We start from the raw sequence: 27,403 nt of genomic DNA, 5'->3' as shown, positions 1-27,403 counted from the left end.
GTGTACCTGGCCATACAGAAGCCATATCGAAGCCATATTCCCACACAGGAACAGTTGGCAGAGCTGAGTAGAGAAACTTGCGCTCTCCTATCCTCCGTAATCCACACTACTTCCTCTTATTTCCCCTTGACTGGAATCAAATGTTAGTAATCATGACATTTATGCATTTTCTTTTAGTAGAGAAAAATATCAATAGTTCTCTTTTTCTATGACCCTAGCAATAGTTAGAGTATGAAGGATAGAAGATGACTTATCTATACTCAACTCCTGTACATTAGATGCCAAGTAGTGGGGTGCTGGATCTGGTTAGTTCTAGCTTTTGAGAGCTGATTGTCAAATATTCAGGAATTTTGCCAGCAGTAGCAACCATTGGTAGCTTGGAATCCACAATAATGGGAATTTTTACACCAGGGAAATCACTCCCCCAGGGAGCCAGTTTACTAGTATACCACTACCTGTAGGTTCTTGAGTTTATGATATCTGAGCTAAAATATTTATTCTTCTTTATTGATAAATGAGATTAGTATAATCTGGCAATCTAATCAACATGCCATATACAAATATGTTCACTAATAAAAATACTGAATAAGACTAAACCAAAAAAAGGGCCCTATGGCATGACATATCTATTAAGCAGTGATCTTTACAAATGGCTGTTCAACAGGTTCTTAGCAAAATTCCTTGTACTTCTGTACTTCTAAATGATTGCATCCTTCTGCTTACTTTATGCTTATGAAAATCTAATAGAAGCATATATACCTGATCCAGGAATTCACATCCTTGCTGTAGGGATTTAAGTCATTAGATTTGGGGTGTATGTTCTTAGCAATTTAATTGTGTTTAAAGTCTGGTTAGTAGTGTAGTAAATAACTGGTATTGCTCCAAAATTGCATTGAGAAGGTAATAGGATTGAATTTCTGCACAAGTTGACACTCAATTAAAATTTCTGTATATCCAATGAGTTAGCCAGTCCTTGTCTGGGGAGCTAGAACAAATGCCTTCCTCCTTAAGCCGATCACTTCAAAACACGCAAAATTTACAATAAAGTCAAATCAAGACCCAGTGCATCAACTAAAATTTGAGTTTGGCTTATCAAATATAGATCAAAAGCAAGGAAGAGACTAGAGAGCATTCACGATATTTCTTTCTTAAACTCTTCTATTTTTTATTGACACTGGAGGAAAAATAACACATTAAAACCTCCTTACTGAATTACTGTCCTAAACCAATAGATCCATGGGGCTTGTTCAGCTAAAAGCCACAACAGACTTTGTAATGCAATGATGTAATCTTGGCTTTGTGTCATTTATATTCAACCTAAAAAAACCAATTTTCCTGAATAGACAGGCTGACAACAATATTGTTCGGTGTGGGTTTTTATTTGGATTCTTTCCAAATGGTTCACATGCCTTCACCATAACACATCATGCCTGCTTACATCTTTTTTTTTTTTTTTTTTTTTTTTGCCTGAATTCCAAAGTTTTCCCCTTTTACTAGCTCTCTATTTTTCTTTTAAGGTCTCAGTTACGTTTGTAAAACTAACCAGCTCCACCACAAAATTAGGATGTATCTTGCAGAGTGCATTCATTTTACTTTTTGCATATTTTTCCCGAGGTCATGTCAAGGTTAGTTTGAATTCCATCCTACATTAAGACTTCTTTCACAGCTATTTAGCTCGGCAGCCTACTCCCCGCTGGGGTCTGCCCCTTGGGCACGTCAAAGCTTCAGACCTGACAAATCACACGCAGATGAAGCTGTACAGTTTTTTAAACAGTTTCATCAGTAACTTTTTTTCCTTTTTCACTATCCTTCTTCATGTTGAGATTTTTTTTTCTCTGAATTACCGTTTCAGGAATGTCGATTTCTATTTGAGACGGTTTGTTTTTACATCAGACTTGCAAACAAGCAATATCAGTTATTTTATAGTAAATCATACCAATAGCCTTCTATTCACCGAGACTGCAGACCAAAAGACCTACCGACCATTCTTGACTAGTATAACTGTAATTCCATTATTAAAATCTATTTGTAGCAGGACGCTTAGTGTTGTGAAAGGTGGCGGTATCACAGAGTCTACCGGAATCTGAAAAAAATGTCAACCATAAAAATGCATCCAGTTTATAACATATTATGGGTTGAGCCTGGAAATGTTTCTCAAATGGTTAGCAATATGCTCTTATCAGTATTTTAGCAAATTGTGACTAATGGTGCAACTCCATTTCCTGTTTAATTGATGAACTTAAAATGCTTGGTTGCTAATGAGTGTATTAGCAAACAATGTTCCCTTCACAGGCTTAAACAGATCAGGATTTTTTTAAAGCAGCTTACTGTCCTTATTTTCATATAAAGAAAAATATTGACTGCCACAAAATTGCTAGATCAAGTGAAGAAGTGGTGTAATTATTGCTGTGTAGTCATTTTGGCAATGTCAAACAACCAGATTATAGTTTTCTAGTTCTCATGCTAGAAAATAGTCATTTTCTTTTGCAAACCATGGGCTTTTCATTACACTTTAATTCAGGACAGACAACACCTGAAGATCTTAACTGCAGACCAAGTAGAAAAGTTAGAAGTAAGAGGGAAAATATATATATTTGAATGATTCTCCTCTCCTCGGTCCTCTTTTACACTTAGCTCAGTATGAAAGTACCCATCGAAGGGTCTATAAAAGGTGGCTGGTTGAAACTAATTAAAGACAGGTTTAAATAGAAAAAGAAAAGGAAGGGGGATCAAAGGAATTACATTAGGTGTCAAGACGTTGTTTGGAGATATTTCATTTAGATTTTTGTAATTATATTCAGGGGAAAAGCTAAATTCTAAAAATATCCATTTTGTGCCATAATTTCATATTTACGTTATTTTTGCAATAAGATACATGTCAACAGGCAAACATCTTGAAATCATTTCGGCATTGGCGCATTAACACATTATGGTGAAAAGAGAGGCTTGTGCTTTTCACGCAGTGCATTTCAGTCTTCAATTAATGTGAAAGCACTACAATGCCTATGCAACTTCTCTTGCCTAGTGGTGTACCATTTATCATTGCAGTTTTACATTGACCTTGACACCCACTTCATTAGAATAAAGATTGTCTACCATTTAGGTTACATTGTTCCTCTGCACAGAGACCCCATGCAAATTTCTGTTCAGATAGAAGAGCTGTGAGGCTGTCAGAGGTCATCTGCATTAAATGATTGCAGCTATTTTCCAACTGCTTCTTTTCATTCTACTCAATTCAGGCTAGGAGGATCAATCAAGTCCTCTGCCTGAAACAGTGGGACTGCTGGGAATATAACTGTTTTTGGTAGTAGTGGATATGCCCTAAACAGTATTAAATATTTAATATAAACTCATTAAAGGCCATGCAAAGACTTCAGAAATACATCAAATTTATAGAAAAATCTAAGGGGCTAGAGGACCTTTTAAGAAATAAATAGAAGAATAATAATCAATTTTATAATTTCAGAGTATGATTACAATAGTTCTTAAACTTAGTAAATCTTTTCTGTAGCAGACTTTTTTCTCACCCTAGACCTGGGTAGAGAAGGGACAAGACAGGCAGATTTGGTGTTCTTATGCAGTATTTTACTTAAAATTGGCATTGAAAAGTTTTCAGTCATGGTTGTTTTTTATTTTTGTTCTATAACAGTGAATTTTGCTCTGGGTATTTGTTTAAAAAGCCTTAGGTATTTGTTATGTAAAAGGAATGATTGGAGAAATAAGTTGCCAGGTTTCCTACTTAAGTTTTCTGAGTGATATAATTGGAATTAAATTATTAATGGGGGATACTTTAAAAAAGATTGTTTTATGATCTTCTATTAGGGAATTTGCAATTCATTTTAATATTTGTAGTTTGATTTATATTAAAGATAATGCAATCTATATCCAATTAACAATACATGGCCAATGTAATGTGATTTCCAGATCATGCAAATGAAATAAGCTAGAAGAGGGGGGAAAACTCAATTCTTAACCTCAGATGTAATTTGCTGTGTGAGTTCTGGCAATTTTAAATGACATTGCACTTTTTAATTTTTCCAAAGGCTCAGCAGCAGATTTATCCCAATCAAGAAAGCCTATTATTAATTTACAAGGACAATTGTAGGAGTCTTTATAATTTCTCTGTGCAGTTATTCGCCATAAATTGCTAATGGTAAAATACAAGGAGTTTGCAAGAAATAAAGACTTTTGACAAAACAATAAGACAAACTTGTTCTTTGTCTTGGGCTTGAACCCTCTTCTTCAATCTTGAACATCTTCCCTAAGTGTTGGTGATATTGGCTCCCTGTGAAACATCACATGCGTTGTGAGATGCTGGACACTGGTGCTCTGAAAAAGGGGGCAGTGCAAGAACTGCTGCAAAGGGGACACTGGCCTCTAGCAGATTCCTGCACTCAGCATGTACAGCTGAGCTGTGGACCCTGGACTTTCATATAAAAAGACTCTTTGTTCACCACTGAATGGCATTAGGCATGGACTTGCTGAGGGGCCACCATGAAGCCTCGCATGAGGAGGGCAAACACTAGCCCGAAAACACAATGCGGGAGTCATAGACGGACACATCCCTGCATTTTTGTGCAAAAATGCATATTTTCACGCATAATTTTACCAGTAGTTTGGTGTTTTGGTGTGTTCCTAGCATAAGCTTTCTTGTTGATAGACTATAATACATTTTATTTTCTCAGTGTATATTCTCTACCTGTTGTGTGTTTATGGGAAAGGGGATTATGCTGGATATACAGGTGTTTATGGTATTACTTTGCACTGGGAAAGATAATCAAACTGTAATTATAATAACTAGATCATTTTCCTTGCTTTTACTCTTCCTCATATAAAATCACATGAAGCCCAGTTAAAATACAGTGTAAGATGTAAATACTCAAACCCTGAAGATACAGCATCTGACAGCCCTATTCTAATAATCAAGAAAATTCTTTGGTTTAATTCTTGTGTTTTTCGTAGCCAAAACTTCACTCTCCGCTCAGCAATGTCTGGTCTCTTTTCAGCATAACCAACAGAAGCACCATACAAAAGTCTTACAATGGATGTCTTAATCTCTCTGTGTGCTTTTTAGAGCATTATTTTGAATTCCATCATGCTGCCTTTTTTCTTTCCTCTTCTGAAGTTTTATTACAACAGCAGAATTCCCAGGGAGCTTTGGGGGCAAGGTTCACATAATATAGCCCTGAAGTTTTGCTTAGGTGGAATCCATCCCCCAATCCTGGCCATCTTTTGATGATCTTTGTATTTCAAAAAGATTCACTGGGTAGAGTCTTGTAGCATTAGCTGTATGTAGTTTATTTTTTATTTTTTTATTTACTAGACGGTGAGCATCGACATCCCTTTCATGACGCTTTCTTTCTCTGACCTCACAGTGACAAGGCATCTTGTTCTTTAACATTGAGGGAGGCAGAAAAATGCTTGAGTTGCTCAATGTGTGCCTTCTATACCAGTTTCAAAATGGCTTATTCTTCTGGTTTCCATGGTGACAATTAACACTGTTTCAAGGCATTGTTCCAGTCTCCATTTGGGCAGAATTTTCGGTGTGATTTTTAACAAAAAAAAAAAAAAAAAAAGGAAAAAAAAAGGTCTTGGGGGGAAAAAAACCCTTTAGCATAACTGTCAAAAAAGTTATCTCAATCAAGTCTTCATGCATTTCTAATTATATTTACTTCAGAAGTCCTGTTTTGGCTGACTTTGTTTTATAATTCAATTTTAGTATTTGTGCTTTTAAAAAGAAAGCACTGAATAAGAATTTTCTAAAAACTTCTTTAATTCTTAGCTTTAAAAATGAGCTAGTGTTTGTGGTTATTTGTAATTCGGTTTTTAAAGGTTTCTTTATATATCTCTATATACACACAGGAGTGGCATTTAAAATAGGAGTGGCCTGTGTCTTTAATTTAGATCATTCACATATCTATTAGGAGGCTTCATTAGTCAAAATTGAATTGGCCAAGCAAATACACTTAATAATGTAAATACGCCCTTTCAACAGAATATATTTTATTTTTGACTAGACAGGCCCACAGCAGGTGCTGTGGGGAAATTAAATACCGGATGCTTATTTACCTTAGCACTCAAGAAAAGCCATCTGACTTTAACTTTGTTAATCTCGTTTTTCACTATTGAAGAGTAGTCTATATCATAACATCCCTAGACTACAGGGCACAATGGGGCAACCTCTGCTCACTTACTGCTGTGGACAGAATGAATATGAAGACTAAATTATTTTCTCACCACAGGCTAACGTAGCCCTACTTGATAGAATGACCGAGAACTAATAGAGCTGGCAGTTGATTGTCCCTCTCTAATGCTTCTGAAAATGCTGGAGAGAGAAAAGCAAAAACATACTAACATCAACAAAAATATAACCCTCTGGCATGATGACATATACAGCTGAGGCCCTAAATTATATCCGATTCAACCTTCAGAGTGCTTCAAAAATTAAAATAAATATTTTCATCTTAAATTACGTGACATTCTATTACCTCTCACGCACATACCAATACATCTAACAATTAGCTGGATTCTCTTAGCTTTTATAGTCTGAAGGCATTGTCCATCAATCACATCTTTCATCAGTCTGTTTATACAGTAGGTTACATGGTGACAAAGACAGAGAGCATACATAAAGACAGGTTTTTTAATGTAATAACCTTTTATAATAGCTGTTGCGGTGACTACCGGTACTAGATTTCACAGAGAAAATTATTTTATTATGTCTAAAATTAAACTAGTTGTTTTTTATATTTTTATTATTACAAGACTATGATGTTTATGGGACACATCTAAACTGTTGTCTTTCTTGACTGATCTGCTGTGTAGGAGCTGTTCAAAGTTGGGGTAAGGAGAGGGGGTGAGCTTGTTACAAGTGAAAGTGATAACTGGTCGAGGCTGATCCCGGGTGGCACAGCTGGAGGACTCCCTCTGTCAATTAATGCACATGGCATAAGCAAAAGATTTGAATAGGATTCTTCTGCTTGCTTGAAATGCTAGTTCCCCCAATATTATGTCAAAGAAGTCTTACCAAATTAATTATGTAAATCTTTGTCAGCCATATCATCTTTAGATGGGACTCTGATTACATAAAGCAGATTGCCCTCTTCTCCAATCATTACTCTGATAAATAAAACACTGTTTAGGTTTCTAGAATACTTGTTTAGTGTTGAGTCCAGAAAACTCGAGTGGACAGTGTGTTTCATAAGTGTTGGAGTAATGTGGTCTTGGTAATTGCCTGCCATTAGAAAATACAATCAGAATTCCCATGTATCACAGGCCAAATTCTGAAAGAGCTCTAAAGCAACCCTTGATTCTTTTCATTATGCATATTCATGTAATTTTGGATGCTCTGACACCCTGATCAACATTCATTAATACTACGAAATGCTTTAAATCACCTCATTTAAAACATTTTGTTCTGTGATCCACAAATGACTAACATTTGGAGAAGTTTACATAATACAAATGATGTGCATGTTTAGTAAATGAAAGATTAAAATATGAAACTAAAAGTATGCAAACATATGCAGGAAAATGCTGAGGGCCTGTTAACCGAAACCGGGATTTTACACCTTCTTTTCCTTTAAGCTGCTTCCAGTTGTATTTTAGTTTGGGATCTTACATAGTATCGTGTTTTCAAGGTGAATAAAATCACCCAAGTGCTTGGGCATGTTTTGAACGTGCTGATTTCCTACTTTGCCCAGACAAAAGCATTTCTTATTAGATCTGGTAAGGTGCTCATCTTAGCTCAGTTAGGACAATGGCGTATTATTACCAAGGACCCCAGTAACCTAACTTTTATGCATTGAAGAAAGAAGTTTAGGGATTGCCAGTATACATTTGGAAATGTGCTAAAGTTGTAAAACATGTTTAATACTCTAACCAGAATCTAGTTTTTCTATTCCGAGTTGTTTTTAGGTGCACATTTAAAAAATATATCCATAGTCATATATAGTTGTCCATAATATAGGACTTTCTAACTATGAAGTTATCCAAATAGAGTTATTTGAAGAGAATCACCCTAGTTAACTGTCACTTATTAAATAACACTTATTATTACCAGCAAGACATCCTTTAGGAGACACCCACTTGGCAGTTTGTTAGAATACAATGTATATCGTATTGCGGGAAGAGAGTTCTGTAATCGATTGTGATATTTGGGACATTTTACAGTAATCAGTAAGGAAGCGTAGATTTGTAACCATTCTCAAAACACTGTTTTTTTGTTTTTTGTCTTTTCCTCTCTATATGTACCTCTTCTCCAAGCCCACACGGAATTTTTAAGTAAAAGAAAAATGAAAAAAAAAAAAGTTAACTGAGAATTTAGGGGACTTATAGGATAAGGAGGAAGTTACACAATTTTTAGGGACCATTTTATTTGTACCACTCTGAGACTAGTCCTTTGGGAGGCAGAGATGAGTGATGGGCAGTACTCTGGAGCCAAAAGTTGGCCAAAACTAATTTTGATATTAAATCCCTCTAGACCAGGTATGTTCCTATTTGGAGTATTTTAAGATAAAGATCAAATGTGTGTACAAACTTTAGTTTGGAAAGACATAAATCTTAGTCAACTAAATGGAATACCTTGCATGTTTGTGTATATGTGAGCAATTTGTATATTTTTAACTGTTTTCAGCAATTTTTCTCAACTACTCAAGTTTCTTAGTTTAGCCTCCCCATTAATTTTATTGGAAACACAAACTTTTAACACCCATGAGCCTCACTAACTCTGTGCTCAAAGATTTTCGAAGAACACCTCTTTCCCTAATGGCATCTTTTTTTCTCTTCCCGTTTTAGCGATACAGTGTGGAAATGTCCATCAGGGACCTGAAAAAGACGGAGCTGCTTAGTAAGGTTGAAGCTTTGAAGAAAGGTGGCGTTTTACTACCAAATGATCTCCTTGAAAAAGTGGATTCAATTAATGAAAAATGGGAACTGCTTGGGGTATTTGCATTTTTATTACTGTTTGTAGGTTATGTGTACATTTTTTGTGAAGTACCCTGTCTGATTTCTAATTTGAGGCACAAATATCTCTCTCTTTCAATTCACTACCTACATTTCAAACAAGCTAGTCATGCTATTATGGGGGAAAAACACTGCTTTTTCTCTTCTGTTGATTTTTTTTTTTTTTTGTACTCTGAACTTGTCTTCTCTCAGATTTTTAATAATTTTGGTTCTTTAATACGTAAAAAAGTAAGTAAAATATGCCATGTATTATGGGTATGCACCAAGTCAACTATAATACAGTATATCTGATATACACTGACTGTCATGCTTGAATGAATGTTAATAGAATTTATTCTGAAGGTACATGTTAGAGACATCCACTGTTTAACTATTTACTGTACCCTTCAGATGAAAAGTGGAGTTGTCACTGTAGCTTTCAAGTCACACTAAAGCCGCAAAAACAAAGATGCAAACTTGACCCAAATCTGAATTGCAGAATTAAATCGGCCTCTGTTTTGTGCCTCAATTTCCAGCTCACTTTTAACAAAAGCCAAAAAAAAAAAAAAAAGTTTCATGTAATTCATTTCACGCAAAGATGGGCTGGGTCTCAGCCAAAGACTGAGATGCAAGAATCTGGCAAAAAGGCAATATAGAGATTCTGTTACCCAGAGACCAGGATGGCACTGTGCAGGAGACAGTACTGTCCTTTTGTTGGAAGACAGCTGAGAGAGAGAGGTTAAACTGTATTTTTTCATCAACTTCTCTCCTAAATTGCCTTCACTTCAAATCAAGGGTAAGCTAAATTTGTCAATTACTTAAATGATTAATTATAACAGCTAAGTATGGGTGGTGTCAGTTATGGAGCATGATTTTGCATGCCTTCCCTTTCCTGCCTTTTAATTTTTAAAGAAATAATACTCCAAAAATATTTTGAATAAAAAGCTCTCCATGTACCTTGATGACTTGGAGGAATGCCAGTGTTCAGTTTATGCCATGCTTAATCTAGGTGATTAGAAAACTGCAAGTTTAAATCCTTGCCTTCTCATTTAAATTCACCACACTCTGCAATCGTGCAAAGTAACTTAAAACGTTAAAAGTTTTTACTCTGACCTATTGTTACATTACTTTTCAATAGTAATTAATGGCTTTTATTTTATAATATGGTGATTTAAATCAGAACGTACTAAATTCTACAGAATTCATTGATCTCATACAGGAGAAATGTGGTTAGTGTCTGATATTTTAAAAGACTGTTTACTAAATAGATGAGAGCAGCAACTTTATATGCTTGATAGACAAAGCGATAGTCTGCCTATGCTGTATTTTCACATATCTATTTCTAATTTGATAAATAATTAACAATAATCTTTTTGGAAAATTTTTTGAAGTATATCATGTATATAGCTCCCTAAACAAAAATTTTAAATCAAGATAACATTAAAAAAAGAAACAATATTTAGCTATCCTTTATGAGCCAGATACCTTAAAAATGGTTGTCATTTTAACAAAAATATCATTCGAATGCAGTATGCAGAGTTTTGTAATGATTTCTGGGGAGAGAGGGTGCTGGGAAGATTTTAACAAAACCTGTGCTACACTACCACCACCAGGCATACTGCTTTAATTGGCATGATTACATTTTAATTGGCATGAAAAAAATTTAAAGACAAGGATTTTAACTTCTAACAATAGTAAAATAGAGGGATATGGTTTTTAATATTACTTTCATCTAAGGTGAACAGTGTGGAATGGAAATACATTAGAATGAAATGTCAGTGGTGCGTACAGTTTAATCTGTGAAATTTTGTCCCCTGTGCTGCATATTACTCTGTCTCAATTGCATATTAAACAACCCTATCAAGGCAGGCATTGGCATCTGCTGTGCTGACACAAATTGTGAATTAAATGAAATTGATGTCCTCTGTCGTATATTTATGAAGATGGACCATTCTCTGAAGTATTCTGTTTATGAAGAATTTATGATTGCAAACTGTTCCAGAACAAAAAAGTGGCAATAAATTCTTTTTTGTGACCCTACCCTCCAAGGGCATTGATTTCACCTCCTGCTGCTACTTTTGTTACAGCATAAAAACAATAGCTAAATCTGGATTCCACTGAGGGTCTTCAAATTATCAATATTTGCACCATGAAAATACAAGGGTGTTGCCAAGAAAGGCGATTTTTCTCCTAAAGATACTATTTACGGAACACTACACAGCAGATGAATGTTTGTTGACTTAATTTTATTTGTGTTTTAAAGCCTATTTTTGTAGCTTTAATTCATCATTATAGATTAACTCGTCCTGATTCTCCAAAGAGAGTGTTTTCCACCAAAAAAAAAAAAAAAAAAGAGCCTTCCCTGACTGTACCTTCATGCCATAGTGGTTCATCTAAGCAGGCTTCTAGCATAGTGGATTGGGGCTTATTTTAACACATATTTTAGAAAGTCTAGCATCCAAAAATGCAAAGTGGGAAGAATTGAAGGGTTGAACAATTTCTAGGTCAGGTAAAATCAACAGCACCAAGGAGGCTACCCCTTCTTAACAGTCCTGTGTCATAAGGTTTAGGGAATTGTACTTCACAAAACAAAAAAAAGCAAAAAAACAAGGAATTTAATTCTCCATGCACAGTCTACTCTTGGCCTCCTTAGTATATTGATTAAACTCAAACTTCTATCTCCTGAAAATTTTATGCAGAGAATTTTTACTGTAAACTCCTGTCATGAGAGTTGAAATGAGTGTTTATCAGTGATCATGGTGAACTTTTGGGTCAAAGCTCCTTTCTGTTAGAGGAAATTAGAAGTGAATGACGTCTTCGTCAGCCTCTAGTGGTAGTCAGAACAACACCCATGGCTCGAGAATCGAATCCTAAATGGAACATTGAGCTAATCTGAACTGAATGTCAGTTGTGAGGTGGGAGGTGCAGCAGACACCTTCCAGGTGGCTGTTGTCACCAGCCAAACTGTGATACGTATTTGGTACCTACGCTAATCAATGTTTTTGTTTTTTGCTGTTGGTGTTTTTGTTTTTGTTTTTAATCTGATGCATTAGAAAACCTTAGGAGAGAAGATCCAGGACACAATGGCAGGGCACAGTGGGTCGGGTGCACGTGACCTGCTCTCTCCTGAAAGCGGAAGCCTGGTAAGGCAGCTGGAGGTCAGGATCAAAGAACTGAAAGGGTGGCTAAGAGATACAGAGCTTTTCATCTTCAATTCCTGTCTGAGACAAGAAAAGGAAGGGACAATGAATGCTGAGAAACAACTGCAATACTTTAAGGTAATAAAAAACAATCAAAGTTCATAAAAGCTTTCTTTATGGTAGGGATAAAATATTTATCAAGTACATAAAGTATTATACCCATGTATCTATGTATCACTGTGCACTTAAATGTTTCCTTGAATTTATAGGCACCCTCCACATTTCTTATATGCCAGCGTCTGTGTGTGTATAAAGATGAACATTAAGCATATCAAATACACATTGTATAGGGGAAATCTCTGCTGCTTGTGTGTTTTGTGCAATGCCTGTTGAAGGAGGGCTTTGATAAATTAAAAGCAGACCAGCAAACACTAAAGATTACTGAGGACTTTGAAAGGCAGACCTAAATGTTCTATAAATAATGTGGCTAAAAATACTTCCATAAGTTGATATGATAAAAACACATGATTTAATATAAGACCATTAATGCTAACAAAAGGAAACATAATTTTTACATATGAAAGAATCAACTATTTATGGAAGGAAGAAATAAAGTAAAAGTGTTTCCTACATTAGAGGCAGTTTCCACTATAGAAAAATGTCAAACTTAGCAACATGGCTGTGTACATGTTCGTTGTATGTCCATGAAGAAGAAGTGTTCCCCTCGTTTGTTCCCATGGTTTACACAATATCTATTCAAAAGCAGTTTAAAATTCAAATCTTTGTTCTCATTGGCCACACTAGCCTGTACTGCTTGAACCCTCCTGTAAAAGCAGTGATTATTTGAACTCTGGCTGGTGTCAGCCTAAGGCTTTGGGGTTGCAAACATGAATTTGCTGGCTTAAAAGGTCTGAAAGAGGAGAAAGGGGAAAATCGAGAAGAAAAGAACTTCTTGAGACCAAGCAACTATTTCTTCTCAAAGCCTTCTAGGACCAGGTTTTATTCATCTCACATTCTGCTCTGCAGTCTTCCAGCAATCTACATATCAGAGAATGTAGTCACATGTAGTTCACCTTCCCTCTGCCAGACAGACAGGCCCCCCTTGCTCACCTGCATAACCCAAGAGGAGGCCCCCTCCAAGGTAAGACCACAGTACTTCTCAGTAAACTGTCTGCATTACACATCTACACATTGTTTTACTTGAACTCCTTGTCTGCCACTGAGTTGAAGTTAAAACCAGAAGTTAAAAAGTCTCTTGCCAAGGCAAATGGGTTTCACTATCTAAAATCTAACATCCAGATTATTTGTTACTTGACCTCCGCTTGTTTCACTCTAACCCCCCATTGCAGGGAGATGGAGTCTTCAGATATTTCCCTCTGTGTTGTTTGAACTTAACAGGTCATCAGTAGGCTAGATGTTGTGAAATTTATTTTCTCTCTATAGTATCTATATTGCAGCTTTAGTGAACTGGTTAATGGCCCCAGTCAGTTGTGTGACCTTGGTCATATTTCTTGTATGATCCCTGGTGCCTCAGTTTCTTCATCTATAAAATGGGATGCTGGTAATATTTATCTTATGCGGTTATGAGTTCATATATGTAAATCATTATTTCTACTTTTTGTAATGGTGCATTCATAAAGGATAGAAATCTCAACATTATAAGCCCAAATTATTATGTTACATAATAATTGGGTGCTGCCAAATGACATTAGCTTTATGCTGTAGGCTTATACAGTGTCATCAACATCATCTTCAGCTAGGTCCTCATAACAAATTTAAAAGAGATTAAGAGACACAGAGAGAGACCTAGAGAAATCTCTAGGCTTCCAAATCATTAAATAATTCCTAAGAGTTCTAGTCGTTTGCTAACAAATACTTTGTAGCCACTGGGGAATATTCACTACCCCTAATTTATTATTTACCATGTACATCTTAGTGCCTGCAAATAATCATAGAATTTTTCTTTCAAAAGTACTAGAGATTATCGCATGCTTTTTGCTCTTTTATTTCTTCAAAGACATTTTTTCCTTAGAGCATGTTTATGTTTTCAGTATCACCATTCATTAAACTCACTACATTTATGCCCGACTCTTATTTATTTAGCTATTTTTAAAATAAGATAATAAATAGAGACTTTCCTACTCCAAACAACAGGCAGGATCTTGATGGTGATGTATACCTCATCATGTGTTTTTCCCAGCCCTATTCCATCCCCTGCTATCCTTACCTAAGATAATCATGATCCTGAATCCCATGTTCTTTATTTCCTTGCTTTCCTCTAGTTAGAAGGAATATTTTTAATTTTAGTTGTTTTTAACCTTATTAAAAGGTAATCATGCTGTATGTTATCTTTTAGGACTTCTTTTTCATTTAACATTATAATGCCAAGATTCATTCAGCTCATTGAGTATGGCTGTAATTCACTTACTTTGACATTGTGTAATATTCCTTTGTGAGTATATACATATAATGCTAACAGCAACTTATGAGGTTAGTATTAGGATCCCAATTTTGCAGATATGGAAACAGGCACATGGAGGTTAAGTTTTGTGTGTCCAAGGCCACATATAATGAGTGGTAGAATTAGGTTTTAAATCCAGAGCTGTCTGACTCTAAAGCCCATTCTCTGAACTACTATGCAAAATTGGTATTTATTGGTATTTACTGGATGCCCTTAGATGCCAGGTGACTCAAAGGGAAGAGCAGGACAGAACTAAATATCATTGGTTCTTTGTGGAAGGTTTATTAGTCACAATCTTCAGCAATTTGGCCAGAATAGCAAATGGCTGTAGCTATTAAAGATCTGGGGAGGTGAAAATATTTGTGTTTTCGTTTTACATTTTTGTACAATATCAGTGTAAATTTCTTTGCCATGTGTCACTTTTTATTTTATTATTTTATTTTTTTAACATCTTTATTGGAGTATAATTGCTTTACAGTGGTGTGTTATGTGTCATTTTTTAAATTGAAACTTTTAAAACTTTTTGAGAATATGGAGCCCTGATGATTTTTCTGTATGACCTGAAGCTCTAGTCCCTTCTAAAGTTTTGGCCTTGAGGAGTTTGATCGGATAAGCTAAGTGGATCTAGCATGACAACACTTTTTTTTTTTTTTAAAGAAAGCTTTCTGTGTGTCGGAGTAAACGTCTTTCCTAGCCAGAATTATGAATATTTCTGAGCTGTTTACTCTTTAGTGCTCAGTATATGATTAGTTAAGTGTTCTGTATATTACCACATTCATTGGAAGAATGAAACCAAATGTTTGTAACATAATAATATTGTAATATAATGTTTATAACCTGTCAGAAATCATAATTGGTAATAGGCATATGCAGAATAAAAACTTTTTACTTACCACAAATCCAGAAAACAGATAACCTCTGCCTTTCTAAGTGATAAAACCACTCAAATAAGAGAGTTATTAAAGAACCTTTATGTGTCAGAAACTCTTTGCCATGTTCTGCCTCTTCTTGTGGGTTCCCAAATGTCTTCTGCTGTCATTAGTCACACAGAACACAGAAGACAGGCTTTATCCACAGGGTTTAGCTCTATGATTCTCCATTCTCTAAAATCTCAGGCTTTTCACAGAATGAATTTCTTTATATGACACCCAGAGTAATGACAGATAAGCCACAGTGCACTACCCAGGAGAACAGGGAGGGAGGGCGCTGCATATAAAAAGGAAAATCCGTCGCTTTATAGACACAACTGTTTGCTTCTCAGAGTTTGGTCTGGGATGAGAGAAAGGATCAGGATCTTAAGTTTTCAGAAAAAGAGAAAAAGCAATTGTGGAAAATATTCTTTTTCTCTAAGACAGTAATGTGATAAATGTGGGATAAGACATGAGGCAAAATTCTACCTAAGAAAGAGTTAAAGCCCAGGATGGGAGAAACACGAAGGTGTGAACCTAAGAGCCCTGGGACAGAAATGCAAAAGTGTCCAAGAGTGAACACACCATGACAACAAAACTCAGAGAGCACATCAGAGATTTAATGAGGCCAGCTGGCAAAGGGCCCCTTAGAGCTGTGTATGGGCAGCTTCAATGCCATTGGCTGGAAAGCATTACTTTTTAATGATGACCCTTCAGAGAGAAAAGAAAATAATTACTTAATCATATGTTCCTTGTATCCCATAACAAAATTCATTATTCTGAAGACTCAAATTGGGGAGAAATTATCGGTTACCAGCTAAAGGAGACTGCAGCACTGGACTGGGCCCAGAACCAGCCTGGGAAGGACAACTTTAGACCAGCCAAGAGGCTCTGTCATAAGAAGAGTGAATGGGATAGATTTGGTAACCTTCACAATGACTAATGTCCCAAATTTGCTACCAATTTAAATTTGACCAAGCACTGATTGGTTCAAGATGGCGGAGTAGAAGGATGTGCAATTACTCCCTCTTGCGAGAGCACTGGAATCACAACTAACTGCTGAACAATCATCGACAGGAAGACACTGGAACTCACCAAAAAAGATACCCCACATCCAAAGACAAAGGAGAAGTCGCAATGAGATGGTAGAAGTGGTGCAATCACGATAAAATCAAATCCCATAACCGCTAGGTGGGTGACTCACAAACTGGAGAACACTTATACCACAGAAGTCCACCCACTGGAGTGAAGCTTCTGAGCCCCATGTCAGGCTTCCCAACCTGGGGGTCCGGCAACAGGAGGGGGAATTCCCAGAGAATCAGACTTTGAAGGCTAGTGGGATTTGACTGCAGGACTTTGACAGGACTGGGGGAAACAGAGACTCCACTCTTGGAGGGCACACACCAAGTAGTGTGTGCATTGGGACTCAGGGGAAGGAGCAGTGACCCCATAGGAGACTGAACCAGACTTACTTGCTAGTGTTGGAGGGTCTCCTGCAGAGGCGGGGGGTGGCTGTGGCTCACCGTGGGGGCAAGGACACTGGCGACGGGAGTTCTGGGAAGTACTCCTTGGCGTGAGCCCTCCTGGACTCCACCATTAGCCTCACCAAAGAGCCTGTAGCCTCCAGTGCTGGGTCACCTCAGGCCAAATAACCAACAGGGAGGGAACTCAGCGCCACCCATCAGCAGACAAGCAGATTAAAGTTCTACTGAGCTCTGCCCACCAGAGAAACAGCCAGCTCTACCCACCAGCAGTCCCTCCCATCAGGAAACTTGCATAAGCCTCTTAGATAGCCTCATCCACCAGAGGGCAGACAGCAGAAGCAAGAAGAACTAAAATCCTGCATCCTGTGGAACAAAAACCACATTCACAGAAAGACAGACAAAATGAAAAGGCAGAGGGCTATGTACCACATGAAGGAACAAGATAAAACCCCAGAAAAACAACTAAATGAAGTGGAGATAGGCAACCTTCCAGAAAAAGAATTCAGAATAATGATAGTGAAGATGATCCAGGACCACAGAAAAAGAATGGAGGCAAAGATCGAGAAGATGCAAGAAATGTTTAACAAAGACCCGGAAGAATTAAAGAGCAAACAAACAGAGATTAACAATACAATAACTGAAATGAAAAATACAGTAGAAGGAATCAATAGCAGAATAACTGAGGCAGAAGAACAGATAAGTGACCTGGAAGACAGAATGGTGGAATTCACGGCCATGGAACAGAATAAAGAAAAAAGAATGAAAAGAAATGAAGACAGCCTAAGAGACCTCTGGAACAACATTAAACACACCAACATTTGCATTATAGGGGTCCCAGAAGGAGAAGAGAGAGCGAAAGGACCCAAGAAAATATTTGAAGAGATTATAATCAACAACTTCACTAACATGGGAAAGGAAATAGCCACCCAAGTCCAGGAAATGCAGAGAGTCCCAGGCAGGATAAACCCAAGGACAAACATGCCGAGACATATAGTAATCAAATTGACACACACACAAAAAAAAAGACAAAGAAAAATTATTAAAAGCAACAAGGGAAAAATGACAAAGAACATACAACGGAACTCCCATAAGGTTAACAGCTGATTTCTCAGCAGGAACTCTACAAGCCAGAAAGGAGTGGCATGATATATTTAAAGTGGTGCAAAGGAAGAACCTACAACCAAGATTACTCTACCCAGCCAGGATCTTATTCAGATTCGACGGAGAAATCAAAAGCTTTACAGACAAGCAAAAGCTAAGAGAATTCAGCACCACCAAACCAGCTCTACAATAAATGCTAAAGGAACTTCACTAAGTGGGAAACACAAGAGAAGAAAAGGACCTGCAAAAACAAACTCAAAACAATTAAGAAAATGGTAATGGGAACATACATACCAACAATTACCTTAAATGTGAATGGATTAAATGCTCCAACCAAAATACACAGGCTCGCTAAATGGATACAAACACAAGATCCTTATATATGCAGTCTACAAGAGACCCACTTCAGACCAAGGGACACATATAGACTGAAAGTGAGGGGATGGAAAAAGATATTCCATGGAAATGGAAATCAAAAGAAAGCTGGAGTAGCCATACTCATATCAGATAAAATAGACTTTAAAATAAAGAATGTTACAAGAGATAAGGAAGGACAGTACATAATGATCAAGGGATAAAGCCAAGAAGAAGACATAACAATTATAAATATATATGCACCCAACATAGGAGCACCTCAGTACATAAGGCAACTGCTAACAGCTATAAGAGAGGAAAACGACAGTAACATAATAATAGTGGGGGACTTTAACACCTCACTCACACCAATGGACAGATCATCCAGACAGAAAATTAATAAGGAAACACAAGCTTTAAATGACACGATAGACCAGATAGATTTAATTGCTATTTATAGGACATTCCATCCGAAAACAGCAGATTACACTTTCTTCTCATATGCACACAGAACATTCTCCAGGATAGATCAGATCTTGGGTCACAAATCAAGCCTTGGTAAATTTAAGAAAATTGAAATCATATCAAGCATCTTTTCTGACCCCAACGCTATGAGATTAGATACCAATTACAGGGAAAAATACATAAAAAAACACAAACGCATGGAGGCTAAACAATACGTTACTAAATAACCAAGAGATCACTGAAGAAAACAAAGAGGGAATCAAAAAATACCTAGAGACCAATAACAATGAAAAGATGACATTCCAAAACCTATGGGATGCAGCAAAAGCAGTTCTAAGAGGGAAGTTTATGGCAATACAATCCTACCTCAAGAAACAAGAAAAATCTCAAATAAACAATCTAACCTTACACCTAAAGGAACTAGAGAAAGAAGAACAAACAAAACGCAAAGTTAGTAGAAGGAAAGAAATCATAAAGATCAGAGCAGAAATAAATGAAATAGAAACACAGAAAACAATAGCAAAGATCAATAAAAGTAAAAGTTGGTTCTTTGAGAAGATAAACAAAATTGATAAACCTTTAGCCCGACTCATCAAGAAAGAGGGAGAGGACTCAAATCAATAATATTAGAAATGAAAAAGAAGTAACAACGGACACCGCAGAAATACGAAGCATCATAAGAGACTACTACGATACAATGGACAACCTGGAAGAAATGGACAAATTCTTAGAAAGGTATAACCTTCCGAGACTGAACCAGGAAGAAATAGAAAATATGAACAGACCAATCACAAGTAATGAAATGGAAACTATGATTTAAAATGTTCCAACAAACAAAAGTCCAGGACCAGATGGCTTCACAGGTGAATTCTATCAAACATTTAGAGAAGAGCTTACACCCATCCTTCTCAAACTCTTCCAAAAATAGCAAAGGAAGGAATATTCCCAAACTCATTCTATGAGGCCACCATCACCCTGATACCAAAACCAGACACAGATACTACAAAAAAAGAAAATTACAGACCCATATCACTGATGAATATAGATGCAAAAATCCTCAGCAAAATACTAGCAAACAGAATCCAACAACACATGAAAAGGATCATACACCATGATCAAGTGGGATTTATCCCAGGTTGCAAGGATTCTTCAATATACGCAAATCAACCATTGTGATACACCATATTAACAAATTGAAGAATAAAAACCATGTGATCATCTCAATAGATGCAGAAAAAGCTTTTGACAAAATTCAATACCGATTTATGAGAAAAACTCTCCAGAAAGTGGGCATAGAGGGAACCTACCTCAAAATAATAAAGGCCATATACAACACACCCACAGCCAACATCATTCTCAATGGTGAAAAACTGAAAACATTTCCTCTAAGAACAAGACAAGGGTGTCCACTCTTGCCATGATTATTCAACATAGTTTTGGAAGTCCTAGCCATGGCAATCAGAGAAGAAAAAGAAATAAAAGGAATACAAATTGGAAAAGAAGAAGTGAAACTGTCACTGTTTGTAGATGACATGACACTAAACATAGATAATCCTAAAGATGCCACCAGAAAACTACTAGAGCTAATCAATGAATTTGGTAAAGTTGCAGGATACAAAATTAATGCACAGAAATCTCTTGCATTCCTATACACTAACAATGAAAGATCAGAAAGAGAAATTAAGGAAACAATCCCATTCACCACTGCAACAAAAAGAATAAAATACCTAGGTATAAACCTACCTAAGGTGGTAAAGGACCTGTACCCAGAAAACTATGAGACACTGATGATAGGAATCAAAGATGACAGAAACAGATGGAGAGATACACCATGTTCTTGCATTGAAAGAATCAGTATTGTGAAAATGACTGTACTACCCAAAGCAATTTACAGATTCATTGCAATCCCTATCAAATTACCAATGGCATTTTTTTTACAGAACTAGGACAAAAAATCTTAAAATTTGTATGGAGACACAAAAGACCCTAAATAGCGAAAGCAGTCTTGAGGGAAAAAAACAGAGATGGCGGAATCAGACTTCCTGACTTCAGACTGTACTACAAAGCTACAGTAATCAAGACAATATGGTACTGACACAAAAACAGAAATATAGATCAGTGGAACAGGATAGAGAGCCCAGAGATAAACCCACGCACCTATGGTCAACTAATCTATGACAAAGGAGGCAAGGATATACAATGGAGAAAAGATAGTTTCTTCAATAAGTGGTGCTGGGAAAACTGGACAGCTACATGTAAAAGAATGAAATTAGAACACTTCCTAACACCATACACAAAAATAAACTCAAAATGGATTAAAGACCTAAATGTAAACCGAACACTATAAAACTCTTACAGGAAAACATAGGAAGAACAAACACTCTTTCATATAAATAACAGCAATATCTTTTTTGACCCACCTCCTAGAGTAATGGAAATAAAAGCAAAAATAAACAAATGGGACCTAATGAAACTAAAAGCTTTTGCACAACAAAGGAAACCGTAAACAAGATGAAAAGACAACCCACAGAATGGGAGAAAATATTTGCAAATGAATTCAACGGACAAAGGTTTCATCTCCAAAATATATGAACAGCCCTTGCAGCTCAATATTAAAAAAACAAACAATCCAATCAAAAATTGGGCAAAAGACCTAAATAGACATTTATCCAAAGAAGACATACAGATGGCCAAGAAGCACATGAAAAGCTGCTCAACATCACTAATTAGTAGAGAAATGCAAATCAAAACTCCAATGGGGTATCACCTCACACCGGTCAGAATGGGCATCATCAGAAAATCTACAAACAACAAATACCAGAGAGGGTGTGGAGAAAAGGGAACCCTCCTGTGCTGTTGGTGGGAATGTAAATTGATACAGCCACTATGGAGAACAGTATGGAGGTTCCTTCAAAAACTAAAAATAGAGTTACCATATGACCCAGCAATCCCACTACTGGGCATATACCCAGAGAAAACCATAATTCAAAAAGACACATGCACCCCAATGTTCATTGCAGCACTATTTACAATAGCCAGGTCATGGAAACAACCTAAATGCCCATCGACAGACGAATGGATAAAGAAGTTGTGGTATATATATACAATGGAATATTACTCAGCCATAAAAAGGAAGGATATTGGGTCATTTGTAGACACATGGATGGACCTAGAGACGGTTATACAGAGTGAAGTAAGTCAGAAAAAGAAAAACAAATATCGTATATTAACGCATATATGTGAAATCTAGAAAAATGGTACAGATGAACCAGTTAGCAAGGCAGAAATAGAGCCACAGATATGGCTATGGACAAACTATGGACACCAAGGGGGGAAGGCGTGGGTTGGGGCTTGGGGATGAATTGGGAGATTGGGGTTGACATATATGCACTAATATGTATAAAATAGATAACTAATAAGAACCTGCTGTAGTAAAAAAAAATTTACAAAAAAAAAAGAAATTTGACCAAGCACTTTTATGCATGTTATTATATTTAAACCTTACCCTAATTATATAAGTTGAAAATTGTGGTCACCTTCTTATGTGTGTTTTTATTTATTTTCATGAATGAAGAACTTGAGATATGGAAAGTTAATGTGACTTGTTTGAATTCACACAGCAACCAGCAGCAGAGACAGAGCAAAAGCCATGGTCTTTGGGTTCAAATTTTAGTATTCTCCCATTCTGTCATTTGCTGACCCTTCGGTAAACATTGAAACCTGTTTTACTCTAAATCAAGGGTTGGCAAACATTTTCTATAAAAAGCAGGTAATACAATCTCTGTCACAGTTATTCAGCTCTGCTGTTATAGTGTAAAAGCAGCCACAGACAATATGTAAATGAATAAATATTGTGTGTTTAATAAAACTAATTTACTAAACTATTTACAAGAGCCAACAGTGGCTAGCAGACCTTAGTTTTCTGACCCTGCTCTAGATTACAAAAATTATCATAAACATGGGAATGGGTACCATCTGCATCTCCTTTAAGGAAAGGAGGCCATGCAAGAATTGCATTAGGAGGAAGAAAACATTCTTTTAATAATTGTAATAGTGACAACCAGTACTTTTTGAGTGCTCATTAGATGTGAGCCACAGTTTCTAAGTTTCTCCATTCACTTATTTAATCCTCATCACCATCTTGAGGCAGCTGGTTTATTATCCCCTACTTATGGATGAGAAAACTGAGGCAGGGAAAATTGAAGTTACTGAAGTTCATACAGTTTATAAGTGATAGAGCCAATAGTCAGGTCTAGAAAGTCTTTCAGAATCTGCCACTACTTTGTAGACTCAGTAGTCCTTGGGTCAAAGATCTATCTTCTGGAAAGAGAAAAAGATGTTAACTCATAACTTACTCTGTTGTTCCTCATCCCTTTTCTGATTCCTTGGATAGCCATCTAGAGGATGTTGGGTTGTAACCTCCTCAGGAACTTCCCAGGTATAACCTGCAACCAACCGCCACAAACAGAGGGCAGGAAGAGACTGAAGAAAGAGGCAGACCACTCCAGATTGATAGGTGGCAGGTTTAACAGGAAAGGGAACTTAGGAGGCTTGTCATGGGCAGCCCCAAGACAAGAAATTTCCCCACCCCCAGAATCTTAAAGGTTTATATAGAGGCCTGAACTGGGTTCAGTCATACTCACAGTCCAGATAGTCTCATCACCACACTGTTATCTCAAGGCCGTATCCTTGGGGCAGCTTCTGAGGGCAGGGAAGGCAAGCAGAGCACACATTCCAAGGACAGGGGAGGAGAAGAGGAGTCCAGTTGCCCGGGTTCAGCTTGAAGGTCAAACTGAGTCACGTCTTCTTGATGACCACCAACCCCCCTCAACAGAGGACGTCAGCAAGTCAATGTTCTAAACCTTGGACGTTAAAAATTTTAGAGTAGGGTCTTTAACAGGATTTCAAATTAACTATGAAGTATGCAGCGTTACCAAGTAATTACTCTGAAAGGGACTATCACTGATGTACTTTTACAAAATAGATTAAATAAAAGAGCTAAACACAGTTCACGTGCTTTAAGAAGTATTTTCCCAAATCTCACTGCGTAATTTCCAGAAATAAAAATAGAACCCATCTAGCCAAGACATTTAGAGGGAATTTCCCATGTCCACTATAATCAATCTCAAATGGCACCGCAAATAATCACATGTCCTATGTCCTTCAAAACCCGCATTTTTAAGGAGATAAGGTTGAAAGACAGAAGAGAATATGTTGGAAGTTTTGAGATATGAGAGAGGAGGCCATGGTTCCTAGAGGTCCAGGATCATCTCTGCTGCTGTGTCCTGGAGCCATACAAACTAGGTAATGAGGCTGTTGGCAAAGCTGCAAACAAAGAATTACAGTAATTCAGTCTGGCTGTAACAAAAGCGTGTAAAATGCTTTCAAAATCAACAGATACCAGACAGGATTTAATCCTTTCTATGTGTCTTAAATACATTTTTAAAAAAAACTATTATAGTAACCATGTATGTTCATCAAAAAGTACTGAAATCAGCTTTTATTAGACATTTTCCCCACTGTATATAAAAAAATCCATTGCCTAACTCTTCTTTGGAAGTAATTTTGAGTAATTGGATACAATCTAGAGCTGCCTTGTAAAGAAAAAAAACATTGGCTGGGTTAAGGTTCAAATTCAAAGATAGATTTGAATAAATGTTATTCACACTACCATCTGGGGGTAGTGGGAAGACCCACAGGAAATTTTTATAGGCAGTGCCATTGTAAGCCTTCTAAAGTAAAAGAAAATGGAGTAACAAAGACCTAATTCTTTCTGAGTACACCTTTTTCTAGAAGATGCTGAATGATTCCTGAAGTGAGGCAATCTGCCCCTGAACTGAGGATTCATAGAGGTAGCCATATACTCATTTCATATGTGTCGTTTGTATTACTGCTCTCAGGTAAACCAGATTCATGGAAGTTAAAGGCTGCACTGCTAATCTAGAAAGATGACAGAGAGATGTCACCCATCCTTACTTCACTGCTGCCTCAAAAACCAGACAGAACTGCATTTAGGCTCTGAAACCACAGTGATGAATATTTCTATTCTTACTTGATTTCTTAACATTATTTAGATGTTATTTTAATTGATAATAAACTCAAATTAGGAAGAAACTGGGAGTACAGAATTGCAAAGGTGTCTCCATGCTCTTCATGTAGATAAGATTGAAGCAGTGAATCTGATCCACCATAATGTAGAAGCTTAAGCTGTGGGTTCAAGACGCTTGAGTTTATCCTGTCTCTACCTATTTCCAATCCATGATTTTTCTTAAAGCCCCAGGTTTCTCATCATAAAAATAGGCATAGTAATAACACTTACCTCATAGAGTGGCTATGAGTATTAAATGAGATAATATATATGAAAGCTCCTTAAAATGGAGCCTACCTAGTGAGAACTCAGCATTATAATGCTATCAGCATTGTAATTACTATAGCATAAGCTTGTCCTTTTTAAAAAGCATTTATTTGTAATACAGTAGGGCAAATGGATAAAGTAAATGGTAACTAGTAATCAGGGAAAGTTCCATGGGTTTCAGTTACTTCAGGATTAGTTGTAGGATCTTTAAGAACTGAATTATCTGTTAGTTGGATCATTGGGCTATTACTGCCTAGGTAAGACCACAAGAGAATTGTTTTCTCTCAAGACTGGAAAAAAAGGAGACAGTCAGTAGACCTCCTAAGTTTGCCCTTTGACCTGTGGACTGGAACAACTTTTCTGGGGTGCAGAAAACTAGGTCCCAGATTATCAAAGGTGGTCTCCACATTAAGCTGCTTTACAGCTTTTGAGCAAGGTGGTAACACTTGGAGGACATTTTCTTCCCTACTTTCTGTCTCCCTGACTCTCTTTTGTAAACACCCCTTTATAGCTTCATCATATTTCTCACAGATTATTGCTCTATACAGATACATGTATACCACACACACACACACACACAAAATTAGACCTTAAATTAAGGAAACAAACAAATCTTTTTTTTCAGTGTTAATATTGAATTGTCAGTCATTTTTCTGTAATTTTACCACATCATTCTTTTATATTTAACCAATTAATGGTATTTATTGAATATCTCTCACTAGGTTCTGTTAGTTGGCAACATTATGATCTAGGATTTTCAGCTGTGTAATCTCAGCAAATAATTTCTCTTCTCTTTGCCTGATATTTTTTATTTGTAAATTTAGGCTCTTGGATTGAAAGAATTCAACTCTAGCATTCTGTGATTCTGTACTAGCCATCTTTTTCTATCAGTAAATTTATTCAATTGCAGATGCCGTTTAATTCCTCTAAACAATACTTTTGGTTTGGCACAAAATTTCTGGTATATAATCAACTTTATATTGCCAGGATTCATGTTTACTTCATTGAAAATGATGCTTCAGAAGGACAAAGGCATCTTTTGAACCAAGGTTGCCATGTTGTTGCCTTTGGCACCATGATAGCTTTCTCTTCATACCCATTTCCTTTCTAACATTATAGTGTCTTTATAATTTGAATAGAGATGTTGTATAAAATGTAAATGAAAAGGTCTTCCTAGTTATGAATTTCAGTCAGGATGGTGGCACAGGTAACATTTTGTTTCATCAGGACTTGGTTGATTTAAAAGTAGAAAGAAATATGCCAGTTAATTATTGGTGCAGCTAATATTATTATTATTTTATTAATATAAGTACATTCTTTCTCATACTTTCAATAGTTTCTTTTGACATTTGCATTCATTTTATAAGAATATGAAAAATAATTCAGAATTAATTCTTTATACATTTTTTTATTCCTCAACATAATTTTTTATACCATGGTTTTCCATTTACAAAAAATTATTCTTAGTACTGACTATTGGATTGTCTTCTAATAATTTTAATAGAAAAAGTACTTTCCTGGTGTATTCTCCAAACCATTGCATGTCTGAAAATGTATTTTTCTTGACCTCACATATAAACAATAGCTTGCTGAACAGAAAACTTTGTTATGGGAAGTATAACCTTTTGCCATCAAAACTGCTAATGATTCTTTTGGCATTTGTAGTCATAAAGGAGAAGTCTAATTTTTGTTGCCACATAGTAACTTTGTTTTTCATTTGTGTGTGACTGGGTGTTGGTCTCTTCATTTCTTTTGCTGGGAACTTGGTGAGTCCTAATTGATTTTGAGAACTTAAACCCTGCTTTAGACCAGGAAAGTTTTACCTACTATTTGATTATCATAAGTTCTTTACATGTTTAGTTCCCTCCTTTTGAAAGTCCTATTCAATGCATACTGATGAGCCTATATTGACACATCATACACCCAGCATCCATAGTTTATGTTACCGTTCACTCTTGGTTTGTACATTCTATGGGTTTGGACAAATGTATAATGATGCGTCCTTCATCATGCCTAGTACTTCACTGCCCTAAAAATCCTCTGTACTCTGCCTATTCATTCATCATCCCCCAGTCACCACCCCAACCCCTGGCAACCTCTGGTCTTTTTACTCCCCATAGTTTTGCCTTTTCCAGAATGTCATGCGTTTGGAATTATAGTATGTAGCCCTTTCAGATTGGCTTCTATCACTT

The 27,403-nt window shown here is 36.5% G+C and overlaps 1 protein-coding gene across 10 annotated transcripts in view; it reads left to right on the top strand.

Annotated features, from left to right (window-relative positions):
- The window catches only part of AKAP6 (A-kinase anchoring protein 6), a 580,300-nt gene that overhangs the window by 475,361 nt on the left and 77,536 nt on the right, over window positions 1-27,403 (top strand). For all 10 annotated transcript variants that reach the window (XM_068546345.1, XM_068546336.1, XM_068546308.1 and 7 more), the window contains 2 exons: window positions 8,797-8,943; window positions 11,997-12,221. In XM_068546345.1, the coding sequence (XP_068402446.1) occupies window positions 8,797-8,943; window positions 11,997-12,221 (372 nt within the window). The remainder of the gene's footprint in view (window positions 1-8,796; window positions 8,944-11,996; window positions 12,222-27,403) is intronic.

Source organism: Eschrichtius robustus, chromosome 1, assembly GCF_028021215.1.
Source record: "Eschrichtius robustus isolate mEscRob2 chromosome 1, mEscRob2.pri, whole genome shotgun sequence".
NCBI lineage: Eukaryota > Metazoa > Chordata > Mammalia > Artiodactyla > Eschrichtiidae > Eschrichtius > Eschrichtius robustus.
Note: the sequence above shows the minus strand (reverse complement) of the source record. Positions and strands in the feature narration are given on the sequence as shown.